A 22,222-nucleotide genomic window follows, 5' to 3' on the forward strand; every position below is an offset into this window, starting at 1 on the left:
GGCAAGTATTTAAGCCTCCTCTTATCTCCAGTCTAATTTATTTGTATCAAGTCTAAATCTGTCTGAGTTTGCATCTATGTAAAAGTATACAAAAATCTGGTTTAGAGCATTAATATTTCAGTGATCTGCACTTGTTTTACATAACAGTCCATCAAGTCATATGTGGAAGAAAGAACAAAACACCCAAAAGCTAACTGATTTGTCAGAATGCGCCTAGACATTACCTAGAAGGGCTGAACTGAGTGAGATAGTGGGACTCCAGGTCTGAATTTAACAATCCTGTGCATCAACAATGCATAATAACTTCGGTCTTTATTTCTCTATGAGAAACATTTATTTTTCACTTAGAAGCCAATGGCAAAATTCCCACTGACTCTATAGACCCAGATGTGGCCCTATGTGGCTATCAAGCTGCCCTCTCCATTGTTCGGTCATAGGCTGGTTTTGAAATGTGAATGTATATTTTTGGCATTGCGGGGAGACATTTATTGATCCATGAAAGGGTAACACTCAACCCAGTGGTTTCACTTTACAGCTCAGTAGAATTTTCTCGGCCTAGCTAACATCTTGACTCATTCCTTCTAATACATTAACTTTGGAGTGCCTTGGTCCTTACATATATAATCTGGTAGATCATTGTGCAAAACAAGAGCAGCTCATTCAAGGTTCCTTATTAAAGCTCTTGGTCTCATCTTCTTCTCACTTTTCTCTCTTGGCTTAGATGCACTTGCTGTTTTTAGAATTAGTTAAGTGTGTTTTAATCTCAAATACTCTGTAGAGTTGTTTTGTGATATATTTAGCATGTAAAAGACCCAGAGGTATATCATCTAGCTAAACTATATGTTTGTTTATACTGCTTTATCCCTATATTTTAAGAAAGGAAGCCTTTGTGTCATTCTGTATAGACTATGTCCATGTTCTCTGCTTATGTATGCCACAGAATATTTGGTCCCATCTTCAGTTCTAATTTACAGCCTACTCTTGCTCTGATTTTGGATAGTGATAACTGCACATGCAGGGCTAAATGGTGAATTCAGTTACACCGGTATAACTCTGAAATTAACTCCATTGGAGTGAATGGAGTTACTCTGGGTTTAGTAACATAAGCATTATTGTCATTCTGGTTCAGATCAATGGTGTGGCTAGTTTCATGTCTCCAACTCCAGTTTCCTGTCTCCAACTCTGACCAGTACCAGATGTTTCTCAGTAATGGGAAAAGTTCTGTTCTAACCCCTGGTGGTTAGTGTTTGATTATGTCCTGAAGAATGAGGTTAGATATTCCTTAACATTTTTTATTCCAATTAATATAATTGTAGATTATATATTTTTTTTCATTTTAATCCTTTTCTGACTCCTACTACATTGTTTTCCTCAATAATATCTTGTGACTATGAGTTCCACATGTTAATATTATAGTGTGTTTTTTTTAAAAATGTATTTCCTTCTACCAGAGATAAAGGGTTGCCTTTTGGTTTCACTGTATATCTCTTTGAGAAAAGCTAATTAGGAGCGCCTGACTGACCTTTTCTGTACTCTTCATTATTTAATATGCAACTATCATATCACTTCTTATTCATCTCATCTCTAAACTAAATAGTCCTAATAATCTCTTTAATCTCCCTTAATGTGGATGCCTTCCCTTGCTTTTAATCACATTGATTGCCCTTCTCTGGACCTTTCATATTTCTGTTCACTCCCTTTTCAAGATGGAGTGACCAGAACTGAATCCAGTTTTCAATGGGAAAGCTATACCACTGAGTGATTTAGTGGCATTCTGAAATCTTCATTATTATTCTCTGTTCCTTTCTTAGTATGGCCTGATATTTTGTTTGCTCTATTAACTTGTACTCTGCACTGAGCAGATGTTTCTACTGTGCTGCCCACAATGGCAATTTATACCCATATAACTGATGGCAGAATTTGGCCTGCAATGGCTGCAGCTACATGCACAACCCTAGGCATGCAATTGTTTGTTTTCTGCAGGATCACCAGGATCTCTCACTACTGCATACGTATACCTTTATTCTTAAAAGAGAGAGAAACTCCCCTACCTTTCATACTCTTCCCATATTTACTGAACTAAGTATTTTAATCAAGAAGAGCATTCCCCACACCCGCTCCCAAACAATCTCAGACCAAACTAATACACTCTGTTTAGTTTTGTTCACCCTCCTCTTCCTATCCTTTTGTGTTCTTCACATCATTTCCAGAGCAATTTAAGCAAAGACTGGAGCTATCACCAGTATAGAAATGTGCAATATGGTGAATACCTTTCTGGTGTTTATCAGCATTCTTAGTTCTTTCTGGGTGAAATTCACAACACTCATGTAAACCTCAAAGAAAAAGCTTTGTGTGTGAGAACTACTGGGTTTGTTGGGACAACCCACAAGCATGGTACAGCCATCCCTCGACACCAACACTTGCCTTGAATTCGGAGTTGTGACCCATATGAACTATGCATAGGTATACTGGATCTGTGTAATCATGGACACAACTACTCCTCACTCAGCCCACATTGCTCCCTTAACACTAGGCCATCCAGAGCTCACATGGCCAAACTAGTGGGTGAATTTCACCTTATGTAGAGATTCATAAGGGCTTAATCCTCCACAGAGAAGGTGTAGAGTATGTCTTCACTGCAGAGTAACATAAGAATGGCCAAACTGGGTGAGCCCAATGGTCCATCTAGCCCAGTATCCTGTCTTCTGACAGTGGCCAGTTCCAGACTCTTCAAAGGGTCTAAACAGAACATAGCGATTTATCAAATGATCCATCCCCCATCATCCAGTCTTAGCTTCTGGCAGTGAGAGGCTTAGGGACGCCCAGAGCACAGGGTTGTTTATAGCCACCGATGGACCTATCCTCCATGAACTTATATAATTCCTTTTTGAGCCCAGTTATATTTCACAACATCCCAAGGCAATTTATATTCTCAACACTTAAGTTAGTCCTCTCAGGTTACCCTAGCACAAGCAAGAGCATCCAGACTGCAAAATAACACTCAAGTTCCTGTGTCCACACTGGCACTGAACTCTCTCATGTGTGGCACTAGGACTTCTGGAAGCACCACCCCATGCTTCTTAGCACCTCAGTAAGATGAACTACTCTATTGATTCTTTACTAGTGAATTGTGGGAGAACTTGTCTTTCTTTTCTGGCACCCAGGGAGAATTGTGGGAAGGCAACAGAGGACTAGTGATACTCATGTGGAATTAGCCTGTGTGCACAACATGGAGTAGTTGTGTTAGCAGCTGAGGAATATGCTAACTCAAGTTTCAGTCTAGACCCCCTCTTGGGCCAGCCAACTTGAGTTAGAAGTACCACTACACATGATTTAAGAGGTTTTTTGTGTGGACAGGACTCAAATTAGAGAGAAGCCAAAAGTTATAAATTGAGTTAACTCCGCAGTGAAGACAAGCTGATAGAGGGCTGTGAGTATAAGCACAAGGTAAAAAAAGTGATGAGCAGATCAGAGCATGCAGGGGAAACTGATCCTCCATTCAGGAGAATGCTGGTGTGTGGCTGACTGTCTAGTAAAGGAAGTAAGACTGAAAGTGGAAGCATATACCTAAGTGCCTCATTTTGCATAGGATCATGCCTAGACCCAGGTCTCCTCAAACAGGCCCTTTTTCCACCTTCACCCTGCTGCCTTTTTTACTCTTTACTCCTAAGGATATGGCAGGGGTGCACAAGCGATTTGAGATCTACACTGCTCATTGGTGCTGAGAACTAAATAGAGTGCTTAACACTATTGTGCTGACATGAAGTTTTTGCTCACACTGGCACTGGAGTGCAACCACCTTGTTTTCTCTGCTGTATGCTCTGCAAGGCCTTTCAGGCTGAATTTGCAAAGACCCCGATGTCACATATTCTGAAATAGTCTATCAAAGCATTTAAGCACGTGCTTAACTTGAAGTCAGTGGGAATACTCACATGCTTAAAGTTAAGCACGTGTGCTTGGGACCAAGGAGAGAAACAGTGTCCCATGGAATTCCAACTTGGGTATTATATCTCCACATCAGCATGGGGACACAATCCAGCCTTAATTAGAACTAGGTATAATTTTCAGATTGAGTCATGACTTCTATATATAGACAAATTACCGTCCATCACTCTGCATTGCCCACCAAATGCAAACATTTCCATGGGTTAGATGGCAATACAGGAGAATGACATTCAGCATTGTCATTGACGTGTGTGATCTTGAGAATTTGGTCAATTAACTTGGTCCAAGAATTCCGAGACACATATTTGGAGATACTGTTTTAAATGCTTATATTCATTGCATTAAGAACACAACCTTTTTCAAAGTGAATAGTAGGTATATCATTAAATTGATATAGTCCTGACCATGAAGAACAACAGAACTCCTCAGTAAGTTTAAGACTTATACCATTTAAGGTTTCTCTTCCAATCTTACTTTATTTACTCTTCACTAGAAGCATTGAGAGAGAAGATAAACTTCACATTTCCAGAGATTCTTCAAGATGGATCTATAAGGTCTGATCTCCAAGTTGTCTTTAATGTGTCTTAACATTGTCAGAACATAATGATGGCATTGCATCAGTCTGAAGGTATTTCAGGAAACATTTGATGCAAAGTTAAACGTGTTTAATTACTTAAACAGGGATAGGATGACTCATGCTCAGAGTTGAGCACACGCTTAATTACTTTGCTGAAATGGCCTCCCTGTTCAAATGAAACAGAATAGGCCCAGCAAAGCTGGGAGTGTTCCATGAATACCAGAAAAGCTTACAAACCTCTCTGCTAAGCAAAACAAATACAAGAAGCTACCACCACAATTAGAGTGAACTCTTTTATCCCCAATGTCTATGTTTTGTTTGTGCTTGTCCATGGCGCTGTTAGTCTTAAGGCTGGTCCTGTTAATATGGTGTATCTGAATGAGCTGTGCCAGAATGGCAGTTTTGCTTGTCATCTACAAAATGTGATGAAACTGGCTATTTCCCTTCATGTGTCTGCATGGGATGGGGGAGGTGTCTGTGTGCTTCTCATACTAAATCCTATTTTAAGCCTTTTGTGAAGCATTAATATGTAAAAGCTGATCCTTCCCCATCTAATCCAATCTAATAAAGGCTTGGATGCATTATTAATTTTGTCACACATCTGAGGCCCCCTTTATCAAACAAAAAACCCCACCCAAATCCCTTGGTGAATCATTAAATTGTGAGAATAGCTTCATCATTCATGACAGAAAAATGGAAAGACCTAGAGCCATATGGCAGAAGAAGCAGCACCACCAGCCACCCTCATGAGTGATACTTAAAAGGCTCTGCAACACAGTGGAGTGACAGAGACTTCTTGGTGATTTGGTGCTTGGCTGTTCTGTCTGGAAACAGAAAAGGCATGCACCTGTGCCTGAGATCATAGCCCAGTGCAAGCTGCATGGTTTTGAAGTGAACATGAAAGATGGGGTTGGCAGGAATAACCTCAGGTGTTATTTTATAATGCAATTATTTTAGAAGGGCAAAAATTAGAATTTGCATTACCAAACCTGAAATCAAACATTCTTATATATCCCAGTTACAGCATGACTAATCTGTTGTTTGCTAATTATTAAATAATCTATGTTAAATATAAGAATACTTCGTTAATTCTATATAAAAAATGTGTGGAATAATTTATCCTGCAAAAGAGGGAATAGAAAGACATTAGGCTGAAATCACACTTTGAATTCAAAATACCTTAGTTTAGAAAGATTTGGCTTTAAATTATTATTATTATTTTATGTATTTACTAATTAGTTCGGGAGAGGTGAAAACAATAATAATTTCACTTTCACTCTAATGCCACAGCTCAGATTAAAATATTTCAGACCTCTTGGGAAGAAATGCATTGATATATCTGTCTGGAATACAGCTCAATTTATTCATGCAAGTAATCCCAGTGGAATCAAAAGGATTGCTTGCTATGAGTAAGGTGATCAGAATTCAATCCTTACTGCTTGGGTGAATTGGATTTTAAAAACTGAAATGAAAGGAAGAACTTGAAGTCACAGGTTGCTTTATATATTTCTATTTAAGTCATCCATAAAAAAATACTATAGAATTTAATAGAAATTAAACTAAAAAAGGGTTCTATAGAAATTCAGTAGAGTTCTGTGAAATGACTAAAACCATATTAGGCCAGCTACTTTAATTGAGCTATACCCATTTACACCAGCTAAGAATCTGACCCATTGGATTTAACAGAGAATGAAAGCCTTATGTCATTACTATAGAATTTCATATGTTGTTTTTAAACTGTTATTTTCTCTGTTATATTTTATATGATTTTTCATAGAGGAAAATTCTAACATTTGAACACCCATAATTTAAAATGCTTACAATCTTTTGTTCTATCAACAGAAGCCTGTGACTCTTTTATAGTTTGATTTTCAAAAACCGAATTTTCACAAGCAATGACTGTGATAATTGCTCATGATGAATGGATATTTTTGTGCTCATGACCAGTGGTGCATCTGGTTGGCCTCTTGGATGCTCAAATCTGAATTTTCATGTACAAACACAAATACTGTTTTCCTATATTAAGCATGAAATGGCACACGTGGGACCAGATCCTCGGTTAGTGTAAATTGGCATGGCTCCATTGACTTCAATAGGCCTACCCTGATTTACACCATCTACCTAGCTATCAGTGATGAAATCAATCAGTGATGAAGTCAAAGGGAATTTTGGTATTAACTTTGATGGGGCCAGAATTTCACCCAAGGTTTTTAGTCTATCTTATAAGACTATGGTCCCATTGTTTCCTATTAAAAATCCTACTTCCAGTATCATAGATTATTGTGATTCTGCTTCGTAAATGCAGCAAAACAACATGCAAGTGATACAGAAGACAGGATATTACAGTTCCACACATTTTCACTTAGGTGCTACAGCACAACAGGTACATGAAATCACACATTATTCTCAGACCTCTGTAGCATTCACAGTGGTGTGTGTGAGTGGAATGAGAAGCCTAAATTCAGAATTTCATTACTTTTCTAGTTTAAAGGCAAACTACAGATCATAGAGGTTATTTTCAACACTCTGCACTTATGTAGTAGTGATTTACATCTTTGAAGGATGCACAAACAATAGCTAACCCTCACAGCACCCCCAATGTGATAATCAACATTGGTTCAGTTACAGATACTGGCTTGGGTATGGAAGACACAAGGAATCTCTCCTCTACTAGTATGGGACTGTCCAAGTTATAGGAGTACCCCTTCCATGACTCCGGATTTGCACAAAGACCAAAAGGGGAATGGGAGTAGCTAGAAGGAGTCATGCTCATGTGCCACCCCTCCACCAGCACTATGCCTTGGAGTGGAGCCAGCTCAACAGGGAAATAGTTAACATAAATTCACTCCCCTTGTGTGCCAGTGAGCTCTGGGAGGAGATCAGTCTCCCTGGCTCAGAATTCTTTCTTCGGCTTCCCGTTAGACTGTACATTCCCACACCAGGCACAATGCAGGGCCTGCCTAAATGGCGCCATTGAGTCCTAAGTGAGGTTTTTTTTCACACCATCAGTAGTGTTAGCATCAAGATAAGAACTCAGGAGTTCTTGTCCTCCTCTCCTGTTTTCACCCCATTAGACAATGGTAAGAGGTAAGATCCTCTGCAAGGTAAGAGCCTTGTTTTGTAAACCTGTAGTCATGACATGTATCACTTTGGTCCAGATTCTGCATTACATTCCAGCTACTTTACTTTGCACTACTCAGGTGATGCAAAGGGGCCAGATTCTGGTTGCCACTCATTAGTGGAGAATTCCATGATGGGAGTGGGAACTCCCAGTAGAGTTGGCTCATGTGCCAACTACTCCCCACCCTACACTACAATAGTGGAGAGAATACATGGGAAGGAATTTTGATAGAGCTCCAGTACACTATCACAGTCTTTCATTGGTTCATTGGTTCCCATGTTGGACAGTACACTATCACGGTCTTTCATTGATTCCCATAGGAAATCTGAACTTGTAGCATAAGGTAATGCAGTTCTTAAGCTATTCTAATGAATGCTGGATCTGGACTGGCACAGAATAAGTGATTGTAACTAGATCCCCAATATCCTCCTATTGTATGAAGAGAGTTCAGACTCAAGGGACGATTGAGCTGTTTGACTTAAGCACAACCATTTATATGTGTTAAGATTTGCAGGACTTGGCCCTAACGTCCTATGATATAGGATTAGTGAAACAAACTGCATCAGCTTCTTCTGACTATGGTGTAAAGGTGATACTTAAAAATAATCAGTATGGTATCATTGCTGTGCTACAAATGGACAGTGAAATAAATTATTGAAAGACAATTTCTGCATTTTGTACCAGTATATCCCACCGTCAACATGGTTATAAAATACCGAAACATCTTGTTCATCAATTTTCAATTTTATATGACATTTTTTAATTATGAGAGTTCAGTAACTCCCAAACCACAAATCATATTTATTATTTAACAAAGTTCTAATCAGTGTAAAGTACATTTGCTTTAAAAATATCTATGGGTCTGAGATTAACCATGATCAGCTTCAACCAAAGTTATTTTTATGACCTACTTATAAATTCTGAGTGGCTAGGGTTGGAGAACAGTCAGCATTTCATGGACACTGTGAAATGCTGTCAGTCCCTAATGTTAGCCACTCTTGTGGGAGCCACTCTAATACTGGCATTCAAATCTTTAGAAGAAGCCAAATGAGATTTTCTGTGCTTTCAACTGGCAGTAACTTGCATTGTGAATTATGACTTGGTTAATTCAGCAATTCAGAAAACTGATACCAAAGTTCTGCAGTGGCATTTTCCTGGTTTTACTTGTAATATTCAAATGATTTTGTTTTAAAAAATACAAATATAATTATGTGCTTATTTCATTCCCTCATCCCTTGGAATGCATTTTGCTGTAAGTTATCCTCTGGAAATCCAGAGTGAATCCAGTAAAACCAATAATAACGAATACGTTCCATTTCTATATCTTTGGGCAAGTGGTATGAGTCTGAACCTGCTAGTTTTGCATGGAAGTTGTCTTTAACATCAGTGGGCATGGTACTGTAACTGATCTATAGTATACTTGGGCATATGCATTTTTCTAGTGTGGTTGTTGGATTCCATCTTTCCTCCTTAGCCACTGCAACCTCAAGGGCCCTGCATCGTGACAACATTTCCTCCCGCTAAAGATCTGCATATATCTCTCTGCAAACCCCATGAATTCCATTCCCAGTGTAAATTAGCCAATGGAGAAAAGTAGTGTTGTTCAATATGAGGCAAGATGTCCCCTCCAGAAGTGAGCTCACTAGTTCTACAACATTCCCAGAGCTTGAGGGTCTGGGGAGAAAAAAACCAAGGTTAGTCCTGAACTCAGATTCCTATGTGGCAGGGCACTGCCACTAAAATCCCAGAATGGCCTCCTGTACTCCATGCAATTAGTATCTTAATGTTTAATGGATGGAAAGATTATCTTCATTTTTCATGGAGAACTTCACGTTGAGGGAGTGTGAAGCTGTAATAAATCCCAGCCTCGGGACGCTGTATTGTGCAACCCTAAGTTCCTGTTCTCTGCTCTGATTGGGTGCATGGTGATGTCACATCAACATCTTCCAATGCAAGAACCTCTTCTGGGAGGAGAGATGTCTCTAGCATTGTAGCCGAAGGGATCTCTGTTCCATTTTTAGCTACTACACAGGGAGATGTAAGTTTGAAACTCTTTATTAAAAACTAGCTTTGGCACTTAGGGCCTGCTCCTGATTTTGTGAAGTGATGATTACATCCTGTGAGTCACTAAATGCATTGACGTCAATGGGAGTTGATGGTGTTCAGCACACTAGAGGATCAGGCCTGAATTATACAATCCCCAGCACTTGTTGACATCAGAGGCAGTGGAGGGTGCTCAGGAGATGACTAGCACTTAGAACAGGGGTTCTTAAACTAGGAGTTGGGGTCCCGAGGTTATTATGGGTGGGTTGCAAGCAGTCAGCCCCCACGCAGGCCAGGGCTGCATCTGTCAGCCCTGCGCATGGCTGACAGCCAAGAGCCCTTTGGATCTGAGTGGCCAGAGAACAGCAGCTGCTGACCAGGGGCTCTGAAGGCTGTATACTCCCAGCAGCAGTGCAGAAGTAAGGGTAGCATGACATGGGGGAGAGGTGACCTGGCATAGGGGGTTGTCACTTTTTTGGAGTGGGGGCATCATCACAGCCTGAAATATTTTCAAAGGGGGTCCCAGCAAAAAAAGTTGGAGAACCCCTGCCTTAGAAACACTTTAGAATGCCCTTCAACAAAGCAAATCAGAATGAAATATACAATGTCCACCTCCTACTACCATGCAAATAGTCCCATTGACTTCAAAACTAAAAATATTATTGGAGCCAGTTGAGGACAATTCAAAAATATATTTCTAAATTGTCAAAGACCCATTATTTTCTTTGCCAGTCTTGTAATGTATTTATTTTTGCATAAAAACATCATTCTAATTATACTGACAGAAGGATTTCCTATTTAAAAACAGACACTTCTTGAAGGAAAAATTCTCACTGTTGCAATGTGAAATTAATCATGACCCAAACTATCATGCAAAAATAAACAGATAAACAGACCCTAGAAATCTCTATTCAGTCCTCCTTGTCATGGGACACTAAATGTGAACCTGCAGAAGTCACTGGGAATTATATGCATGGTAATAGATGTGAGATTGAGGCTACAAAAAAAAAAAAGTGAGCCAATGCATAACAACTGTCTTGATTACTGTAATTAGCAAAGAAATCCATGAACCCAGGGAAAGGGTTCTCCATTAATTGACCAGATGAAAAATAAATAGCACCAAGGACTTGGCTCAGCATTGATGATTCTTGTTTGGCAAGAAGTAGTGAACACTTTAAAACTGGGCGAGATCAAGATGATGGTTTGGGGGACAGCGTTAAAGGCCTGGCTAATGTGATGAGGTTCAGAAAAATAAAAATATTCTTCTATTTAAATTGAGAATTAATGGACTGTGGAAGAAATCCATGAACGTATTTTAACTGGAGGTTGATTTCTTCCATATTTTATAAATTAATGACATTCTAGAATTATGCACAAATCCTTGTAATTAGAGCTACAAATGGGCTGCTGAACTGAGTTTTACTGTCAAACCCGCATACTCAGCAGCACCTTGTCAATAACAAATTAAGTGTCCAGTGAATCCACCTTTCCTTTCCCTGGACATCCTGGAGGCTAGGAGTCACTCTTACTTTCGTGCCTTTCCCATCAACTTGATCACTGTCTCCCTCTCTCTCTCTGACAGGGAATCATTTCCTTTCTTTAAAACCATCTTTTCTTCTTTAGCTCATGGCTGAGTCTGTGATACCCTCTGTGGAAGATGGCAAATTCTATTGTATTGCAAAGTATGAAGCGCACACCTGAAATTAGTTACCTAGCCTCAAAGCCAGTAGCAATTTCTCAGCTGCTCCACACAAAAACCAGTGTCCAAGACACATAACGAGGTTTATAATGAAAATACTTTATCATCTACTTAGATGCGATGGTTCACCTCTAAGTGGATATTCCACTGGTTCCAGTTGGTGTACTTCAGCTGGCATGTGGCGCTACTGATTTTATACCAGATAGACTTTGAAGTTACTAGAGGAGCTGGAGATCACCTTGAAGTTAACAGAGCTCTGTTAACCTACAACTGATGAACATCTGGCCTAGGGAATTTGTGCGTGTGTGTGCATTATATGAGGCTGTGGTATAAACTATGAGAATGCAGGGTCCAATCTTGTAGTTCATACTCTTGGAAAATTCCCATGGGACTCCATTGGTCAAATTCATCACTGATAGAAAATGATGGAGATAAGTTACACATCAGGTATAATAGGGTCAGAAGTAGGATGTAGGTAACTTACACTGATTTGGAAGTCTGCAGGTGTGCAGAACAAGTGTAACTGACTCTGAATTACTATTCTGTGGGGATCAAATTCAGTCCTGGCCTAAGTAGCCACATCTCACTTTGACTTCATTTAGGCCTTAGGATCATTGGGAACGGTGTGCATATAAAAGAACTAGATTCTCATACCTTACTGTGGAGCACTTTACTCCTCAAGTAACCCATTAGTTTCAAATGAGTACATGAGTGGCAGAATCTAGCCCTAAAGTTCGAGAACTTGCTTTATGTGTAAACTTTCTGCTGCTGCAACTCACTTCTGTCCCTTGACATTTTTATTAATGTTTCCCACAAATTGAATGTAAAAATCTGTGCAAGTTCCACTAGTCTGCCATTTAAGACTACTTGAACATGTTTATAAGGCACTAGTACATCAGTTGGATGTGTAATTTACACCATTTCCATCACTGGTGAATTTGTCCCAGAGACTTCCCTGGCTATTACAACTAGTGACTTGATTCTGCTCTCTGCTGTGCTGGTGTAAATCCAGACTACCTTCATTGAAGTGGCATTTGGTTTTTGGTTACATATTCCATAATTTGGTTCACATATTCCAGATTGCATATTCCACTACAGAATTTTTCCTGGTGACTTTCAGGGCTTTTCCAGCTACTGGATCCAATTCTGATTGCAGTTCTACCCTTTATAAATCTGTATTGATTCAAATTACTTAAATGGAATTACACTAGGGTAAATGAGAATAGAATTTGGCTCTCTGGGTCAGATCCTGCAGTCTTTACTGAGGTAAAACTCCCATTGCAGTCAAGGAGTAATGGACTGAGAAAAGATTACAGGATTTGGCACAGAAAGGAAGACAAAGGTGGTTCATTTGAATGGACAGAGGACTTTTAGGAGATGATTTATTGTGATTTTTTTTAAATTGCCTTTTATATTTCTGATCAATTAACAGAAAGATGGGGATGAGGACATTTTAACTGAAAGATGAAAACATATTGGGTTACTATATATATATTAACACTGTGCTTTTGTTTTATTTACAAAATCAAGGACCAAAACTTCAGCTGGTGTAAATCAGCATCAATAGTTTACTCCAGTTTACACCAGCTAAGGATCTCACCAGTCATTCATTTATCTTTTAATGGAGCTCTCTGCTTTCAAGGAAACTGCAGGCTTGGCAAGTATATTTGTGTCCTTATTTAAAAAAATAAAATAAAAAGCATATACAATGAAGTTCTCTCACCAGGATAAGTCTCTCTAATCGTCCCAGTACTACCTTTGATGTTACACACGCCTGAGAGGAATTAAAACTATATATTCTCCTTTAATATCCATTTGCACCTAGTCCATTGCAACTCAAGAAGCGTGGCACTAGGACCTTTCTGCCTCTCCAAATGATGACCCTGTGGCATTAAGGATGGATCTGAATGCCTCCTGTGTCTTGAATACTCAGTGGATCTAATTAACAGGTGGAATCACACTCTGGGTGCTTGAAATATTGCCAGACACCATAGAAACGAATCTTTAAGACCCTGCACCATCTGCACTTCCTTTTCATTGTGCCAAGCTCATTGAAACATGTTTTTCTTCCATTTTATTCAGAGTGGACTATATTCAGTCAATTAATATCTACTGATATCTGCTATTTTTCCTTTTTCTTTTAAAAAAGCTCGTGTCTACATAAATGGATTTGTTTTTCAACCTTGAAAAAATTATCTTGAGTGATAATGTTAGTGAAATACGGGACTTAAATTAAAAAAATATATAGCAACTTGATTTTAATACACATTTTATAGGACAAGAAACAAACGAAATCCATATAAACTCAGAAAACATTTAAAATTGTATATAAAATCTAACAATACCAATATTCATTTTCATTGATTTCAAATGTTTGTTTCTTGCCCTTTAAAATTATTTTATTATGTCCACGACTACCGAGGAGCACAGACGTATTTCAATGCGTCCATGCTTTTCAGAAATATGTCGTTGAAGAGACACGTCTATGTGTCTTTGAGCTAAATAACAATTCCTTGCTGTATAACTATTGCCTTCATGTGCTGCAGTGCCAGCTAGAAATGCAGGCTTGCAGAGGCAAATTGTTACGTTATTTGGCTTGCAAGTCATTGCTGATACAGCGAAGCAGAGTCTAACATATTTGATCCCGTCTACACCATCCATAAAGGCTCCTCTTACAGTGAGTGGAGTTTTACCGAAGGAAAGCGCCCATCCGCTATTGCCCCCCAGTCTCCGACAGCCTAAAGAAGAGAGGAAAGCTGCCTTTATACCGAATTCAACAGATGACAATTGTAGGAAGCCATCAGCACTATCACTAATGAACCAGACACCATACTCCATCGGCCTTTCCCATAATGTGCTGCGTTTATACCGGCTGTTTAAACAGTCAAGATCTAAACATAGCAATCCGATGTAGAGTTTATATACATATATATATATATATTTATATTAGATGGTCATTACCTGTTAGCTGCTAGCCTGGATGATATATATCCCCCAGGGATTTGAGTGATTATATAGCCCCAGAAAAAAGAGCCATGGATCATGCCAACTGTTTCAGGATCCCAATTAAACTTCGCTTTCTTCCAGTGCAAAGAGCAAGGAGAAGGGGAGAAAGAAAATAGGAAGGACGTAAGCAGACTAAAGCATTTATTATGAATAGTTTAACGCTAGGCAGTATTTGGGGAATTTCGAGTCATGTTGAACATGCCATTTACTAGCCAGAAATGGGGCCAGGTGCCAACCTCCAAAATAAGAATCTCTTTACTGTCCAATTGGTCTCCAGAACAAATGTCCTAGAATAGCTACAAAGATCGGGCAGTGGTAATGGAGGGGCTGTGAGGGACAGGATTTATATGTCGTAATGGCTATTAACCCTAATTTGAATTTTGGAGCCAAAGATTTCCCTGAATCTCCTAGGGAAAGGGGTGGCAAGTACATTTTTTCTTTCTGATCCAGTCTTGGGAAGAAGGTTACGGGGGAAGGAGAGACTCTCTCTCTCTCTCTGTCTTTGAGACACACACACACGGACAGAAGGAGGGAGTCAGATGCAGTATCTCTCTCTCTATACACACACCCGAGCCAGCTTCGTACATCGCAGGTAAACTCACAAACATGGGATTTGCAATGGAACCCATCTGATATGAGATGGCAGCTTTCGATTCCCAATGAGCCCATAATGATTCAGGTCACTTACTTGTAAGGATCCAAAGATTTTTTCGCTGCAGCAGTTTCCTCATTCCCATGTTTGTGAGTTTACCTGCGACGTACGAAGCTGGCTCGGGTGTGTGTGCGTGTGTGTGTATGTGTGTGTGTGTGTATATATATATGGGCTCAATGGGAATCGAAAACTGCCGTATCTGTCTGTCTACCTCTCTGTGTGTACACATGTGTATGTGTGCATACACAAATATATTGTATATATTATATATACATGTATGCATTTATATTTCATATACTCTTGTTTTTCTGTACATCTATTATATACGTAGGGTTAGGCACCTTATAAGTGAAAGATACGTTTGCTCACTGGGCCATAGATTGCTTTAAAAGTGTTGTTAACCAGAATTCATTCACCCTGATATTTCCAAACTTTCCACCACAAACCCCTCCCATTTCCTTTACAGAACTGTGCAGCCACTTCGGAGTCGTTTATTCATGCTAATCTCTACTACGTGCATTTAGTTTACGAAATGATTGAGGTCCCCCAAAGCTGGGTATAAAAGCAAAATATCTGCACACAAGTTTGTGCCACGGAATGACCTCTTGGTCTGGGAAAGAAAGAAAACAAAATAGGCATAATCGATAGATCTTTTATTCCCCCCTCCCCCCAATCATTTTTTTATCCCACATTAGTTGTTGTTTCTGTTCTAAATAAAATATGACCTTGGCCTGAGTCAGTTCGGCGTAGGCTGCTTCTACCCAGAAACTAGGAGATTATAGCAGGAGGAAACTATATATTTTTAATTATTATTATTATTTATTAGAAGGATTGGAAATATCATAAAAATCTAAAGGGGTCTGTGTTATTTATTCTATTTATTCTTTATTGTTAGTTGTTCTGTCCTCGGGATATTGTTTGTGTTGAGGGATTAAAGGGGAGTGATTCCCACCTCTTTAATAATTTTTCCTCCTCGGTGGATGGTGCTGTTATTGACCATATCCACGATGGCTACTCCCAAATTACAACGGATTCCAAAAGAGATGCAGAATCCCAGTCCACTCATGATGGCAATGATGTACCTCCGGGGGAGCCCAAAGCAGGTACAGTCGCACATTGGGGCTTTCTTCTCGGGCGCTTCCAGGGGTTTCCCATCTTCTGTGAGTTCGATGTTGTCCCCAGGCTTCTGTTTCTTCTCTAGGACTCTGCCCAACACAAGGGGAAAAGACAAACAAGAGACGTGAAGCCAACTCGCCCGAAAAGGTCACCTGAATGGCAAAGTCACTATGGATAGAAGAAGGGATTTTCTTTTTTAAAATCACCTTCAGTTGTTCTTTAGCAACGACCTGTGGGACTCATAATTATTCAGCTCCCCCAAAACAGGGAGGAGCAGCAGATGAGAACTGTTCATCTCTCGTTCAAAATCTCGGTTTAAATATGTTGGCTGCATTAAGAAGAGCTGCAACCACTGCAGAGGCGCCATGTTGTCTAGTTCAAAGGGGATTGTTGGGAACTGAAAAATGATCTTGGAGGTTTAACTTTCTTGTGATTGCATTATCATCATCAGGGGAATTAGTCCTAAAGTGCATCCTGATTGTGGATGCGGGGGCCTAAGAAATGCTACCAAACTGCAGGATTATTTCCATTTATTCCAGATCTGCAAAATGGCTGTCAGACATTTGAACGAAACATGCCAGTGTTTGAGAAGTACCCATCTGCAGATGACTCAATACCCTTGCAATATTAATAACTTGCGTTCGTAACGATTACATTCACTCATCTGCACTGTGATCATTAACTAGATTTTGTCTGTGTCTGCTTTATGCCTCGCTCTCTGTGTGCACCCATTCAATGAAATATTAAATCGAAGCTCCCCGGGGTTTTAAATGTAAATGTACAAAGGCAAATTCATACATTCATATTTACACATGTTGATATGATATAACGAATCCATGCAGGCATTTGCACCCACAAGGCAGGCTTTAAAACATTTACATGCAATTTATTTTGCATAGGACAAAACAAATCTTAATATGACTTTTTGAGGGAAAATATGCTGGGTTTAGCGCTAAAACATTTCCCGCATTGAGTGGCTTGTTTCTGGCTGCAGACGCAAAAGAGACAGACTAAATACTTAGAAGTGCATCCATCCCCTGCAGATCAGGGGATTTGAGAACTGCATTTCGATAGAATGCTGCCTTGACTCCAAGCCTGCCAATCCTTGCTCACGTGAACAATTCTCCGCAGGTGAGTAATCCAGCCCAGGTCAACTCCCCTGAGTGATGGGTGAGTAACGATTGGCAGGATTAGACCCAAAACATTATCCAGATTATGTCTAAGGACAGTAGAAGCCATGCCCTTCAACACGTCCTCAGTTGAATTTACTCTTATTATTCACTAGTGTAAGGCTTACTCACCTGAGGAAGGGTTGCAAGATCCCCTTCCTCTTAAAATGTAATTAAAGTAGAACAATGTATTTCCTATTTAAAACTGGTTCATTCCAATGATAAAATCTGAGCACCAGCTTTCGCCCAGAATTGACTTGATTCCCTCTGAAATGAAACTAAGAGCTTGGGACATAATAAACTGAATGTCCCCACTGTAAATGTACAGTTAGAAAAATACGATTTGATTCTCTGTAGAGTGGCAAGTCCTGCTGGAACATCTATTAAACCCTCGGAAGGTCAAAGAGTATCTTCTTTAGAAAATTCTTTAAAAAACTTATTTTGATAAATGACCGACAAGGTATTGTGAGATGCAGGTTTATTTTCATCTCAATCGAAGAATATTCAGTGCCGAACTCGATCCTCGTAGTTATATTCGCAGAGAAGAGAAATACATTTCCCATGATAGTCGAGAGACCCTTCTAATTTATGCCAATTTTCACATATTTTATATTTTTTCAGTCAGTTTAAAACGATTGAATTTATGCAGGCTGGTGGTAAAATGACCATATATTCCTAGACTCTAACTGTACTAGTTTCTATAAAAACAGAAACCATATTTTTACCTTGATAATTAAGCTCGTATTTCCCTGCCTCTCAAAAATGCATGGGAAATTGTAAATCCTGTAACGTTATTATTGGAATAATATTATGCCTGTGTACAATACCGCCGCAGAGGTGGAGAAAAATAATATCCACTGTAGGTATTAAGACAAATCCGCATTTTTCTTTATTCTGAACATCTAATAACATTGGAAAGAATGGGATACTTTGTTTTAAAGCGAAAATGTCCTACAATATATTGAATCGATTCTCATTTTAGAGTTTTTTTTCTCGTAAAATCATATTTTAGAAGTTCCCAAAGTCGTCAGATTTCAGAAGGGCATTTATGATGTGATTTTTCTCGAGGAGTGGTGTGTTCACATTTGGTGTCACTCCACTCCAGGTGTGTGGGTGCGTGTATCTATATTCACACCCGAAGACGATGGAAATACACACAAACACGTACTGGATGAATTTTATGATTTCATCCATTGTGGTTCTGCATTTTCTATCAAAGAAATGGATCCCTTTCTATGCAGACGGATAAATAATTGAAGGCATCTCTCGCAATATATTTGTCCTAGCTTCAGAGAGAGAGAAATCGTTCGGTTATCAATTATTTATGCATTTCTGTGTTTTTCTTCCTCTGACTGGCGGTTACACAAGGGAATCGGTTAATCGAAATCAGAAACGATTTTTATATGTTTAATGCTCTGAGGAAAGTGAAAAGGATCCTACGAGAGTCCTGCTGAATTGCAATGAAATAAAAATACAGAGAGGCTGCTCTCTGTCGATTCCAGTTTTAAAATGGGATCAAATTTCTCGGAAGATGGGGGAAAGCTCTTAGAACATATTAAAAAAACCACCCTCCACAAGCCAGCTATACGAGTTATGCAGGTGCCTCAGTGTAATCCTATAGCATTAGTTTGTAGGATCCGGATCATATCAAGCAAATCTTTAAATAGCTATTAGTCTAGCCGCAACCAAACGTACACAAATAACGTATCTGCGAACTGATCCAGTAATGTTAGGTTAAGGAAAGCCTCCCATTATTTCCAATCAGAAATCCAGCCCTCTGGAAGAACTCGTTCTTACCTGTAGAGTTGACCGAGCGATTTCCCAGCAAAATTCTTCAGTCCCTCCTTGCCAGGGGTCAAAATCCTTTGTTTTACTGACTCCATTCCTGCAGAGGTTTGGACTGGGCTCCACTCGGCGTTCAACGGGCGCTGCTATGAACAGCGATGCTCGCTCATATTGGTTTAATCTCGAACTTTTCCCCCCATTCAATGGGTATTGGTGCGTCTCCAGATAAAGGGAGCGTGAGACGAGGTGCGTGTGTGAGAGAGATAGACAGAGTGTGAGAACCAGAGGGGGAGAGAGAGCGAGCTACATGCAACCCACGGATTTCCTACCAGCACAGAGTTGGGAGACACGAATAGAAAGTCTTTCCGAAAGTGCAGGGCTCATTGGCAGAAGGTGGAGGCAGTGCCATGGCTGATCTGGGAGGGGGGGTGACCCTACTTGCTAGGAGAAGATGGTCCCGGGTTTAAAACAAATCCTGGTTTTCTGCTGGCTGTTTCCCTACCTTGCAGGGGCTGAGCGATGGAGGGTTGCTCTCCTGTATCAAGCCAAAGAAGGAGGCAAAAGTTCCCACTGCCCGGCACGCGCCAGCCTAAAGGAACCTGCTGCTGCGTTCCAAGCCCTCGGACAATGGCAGCGCTAGCACTTCGTTACCGCGCGCAAGTCAGTGCAGCGATCTAGAGTCTAGGCTGGGAGTTCGCGCTCTGGGGCTGGTGATCCTAATCTGCCCGGCGCCCTTTAGCACCCCGGCGTGTGCCAGAGTGATTTCAGCACCAGAGACAGCGCCATTGGCTCTCGGGTGGCTCCCGGCTGTTCTCAGCACCACGGAGAGCGCAACCGGGCGCTCCCCCTGCCTGCCAACTTTCTAGGGGGACTGGGAGGATTCATTGAGGGGGGGCTTGAAGACTGGATGCTATGGAAACCGAAGAGGAGCCGTGTCCTCGCCCCCTTCCAGGTTTTCCAGCGGATGATGCAGTCAGTTATCAGGGAAAGTGGAGTTTATGAGACGCTGACAATTTACTTTTGGAGTCTCGCGTCGACCCCCCTCTTCTGACGCATAGCCTGACCCTGTTTGCAGGGCAAGGACTACAGAGCATTGCGAGGGAGTTTGCTGCATGCAGAGGCTACTGGGCTTAATTCAGTTGTGCTGTGAATGTAAATAAAGGGCGTGATCGTCTCGCTAAAGACAGTCATTCAGAGCTTCTGGGGAAACAGGGCACCAATGGCACAATACATCTGAAGATTGGTACCAGATGTAATCTGACAGCTATATCTCCATAGATAAATAGAATCTGTCTGTCTGTCTAAGGTTATATTTTATTTCTAGCTCTCTAATATATTGTCATTTAGATCTATATATTAGACGTGTATATGGCTTCTTACTCCTATCCATGTGTAATTTTTATACCTTTTGTGTTCTGTACTTTAATTATACTTTTGTAATAATCCACTAATATAACTTATATATATATATGCACCACTTGAATGATCAAGGTATGTTTTGAGAGTTTGGACATCTTGTCTTTCCAGAATCTGGTAGTAAGACAAGGTGGGTGAGATACTATCTTTTACTGAACCAGCTTCTTTTGGTGAAAGAGACAAGCTTTCAAACTTATACAGAGATCTTCCTGAGGCCCACTGCAAATAGAATTCAGTAGTCATCTATAAGCTTTAATCACCTAGCAATTGATTGTACATGTTAAATGTAATGTGTATTTCTAAATCATGATGACTGCATTGATCTTAGACCTCTTTTCAATATGAAATCCATTTCAGAGTTTCTATTACAATGTTTGTTAATTAGAAAAAAAAAAAAAGGAAATTCCTAATTCTATGCCCCAAAACAATTTATTTGAAAATGTAAGGCCTTGCACTTGCTTACATTCTTTGTAACAAAAGTTCATATAAATAAAATATTTTAAAAATCAAGGTGAAAAGAATAATTTCCTAATAAAATGTATAATTCTGCCACAATATTCTAAAAACAATTGTTCTGGATTATTTAAATATTTTTACTAATGTTGCCCCCTGGTGGAAGGACAATGATGTTTTATATCAGCAAAGCACTTTCATTTCCACAAGGCCAATTCTTATAACACTGCAGATACTGTAATGTTTATAGTGGTATTTCAAGCATGCGAAAGCACTTATAAAGTACCACAATAGCAAGTACATTTAAACTATATGCTCCTAAAACAGGGGTTCTCAAGCTTTTTTTTTTTTTTTTGCTGGGACCCCCTTTGAAAATATTTCAGGCTGTGACAACCCTCCACAAAAGTGATGACCCCCCCCCCCCCCATGCCATGCCACCATTACCGGCAGGTGCGGGGGGCTGACAGATCACTACCACCCTATAAGCACCGCAGAATCCCCTGAGGGGTCACGACCCCCCAGTTGAGAACCCCTGTCCTAAAACAAGGATACTTATTCATGCTGTAATGCAGTTTTGCTAAAGCAGGCTAAGTATTGGATGTGGCCTTCAGTGCAGTTTCATTAAGGAGTCTTATTTATATTTCTCCATTGGTTTGGTGAAGGAAATTGTAGGATTTATTGCAGTCTACATCGCCATCCATAATTTTTATTAACTGCATCTGTTCATTGGACCGTGTTGCTTCATTGCAGCAGTTTACCACTGCAGATATTTAAGATAACCTATTTATTAATAGAAATTTTCAAGAACCAGAACGTATAGAGAATAACTGTCAGTAATGGGGAAATGTTCTAGACTCAGATTCAGAAAAGCATCCCTATTCAGGAAAGCATTTAAGTGCATATCTAAAATTAAGAATGTGCTTTTCTGAATCAGTTTTATGGTGTTAAACCTCTGAGACAGAGACTATCTTTTTGTTGTTCATTTGCACGGTTTGTACTATGAAAGGGCTCTGAGCCCTCATTGCCACATTGTTATTCCTTAGCATTGCCATATGGTTATTATACTGCTGTTACCAAAGCCTATTCAATAAGGAGGGCTCACTGTTTGGGAGACTTAAATAATAATTAATAAGGTCAGTGTGTAACCAGCCTAATGGCACTCAAGAATAGTTGTAGAGGCCTTGATGTGCTATTTCAAACCTAGTCTTTACTTAGATAAATACACTTTGCAATCGACCCA

At 39.9% G+C, this 22,222-nt stretch overlaps 1 protein-coding gene across 1 annotated transcript in view; it reads right to left on the minus strand.

The window, feature by feature from the left end:
* Positions 1–21,072, minus strand: part of SLC17A6 (solute carrier family 17 member 6) — a 46,973-nt gene extending 25,901 nt beyond the window's left edge. Inside the window, exons 1-3 of the mRNA XM_067558176.1 lie at positions 19,126–21,072; positions 15,996–16,248; positions 14,347–14,465 (exon numbers count right to left, since the gene is read on the minus strand). Of these exons, the coding sequence (XP_067414277.1) occupies positions 14,347–14,465; positions 15,996–16,248; positions 19,126–19,211 (458 nt within the window). The 5' untranslated portion in view covers positions 19,212–21,072. The remainder of the gene's footprint in view (positions 1–14,346; positions 14,466–15,995; positions 16,249–19,125) is intronic.
* Between the last annotated feature and the right edge of the window lie 1,150 nt (positions 21,073–22,222).

Source organism: Emydura macquarii, unplaced genomic scaffold (assembly GCF_026122565.2).
Source record: "Emydura macquarii macquarii isolate MOO-44397 ecotype Brisbane River unplaced genomic scaffold, CSIRO-AGI_Emac_v2 contig_1876, whole genome shotgun sequence".
Lineage (NCBI taxonomy): Eukaryota > Metazoa > Chordata > Testudines > Chelidae > Emydura > Emydura macquarii.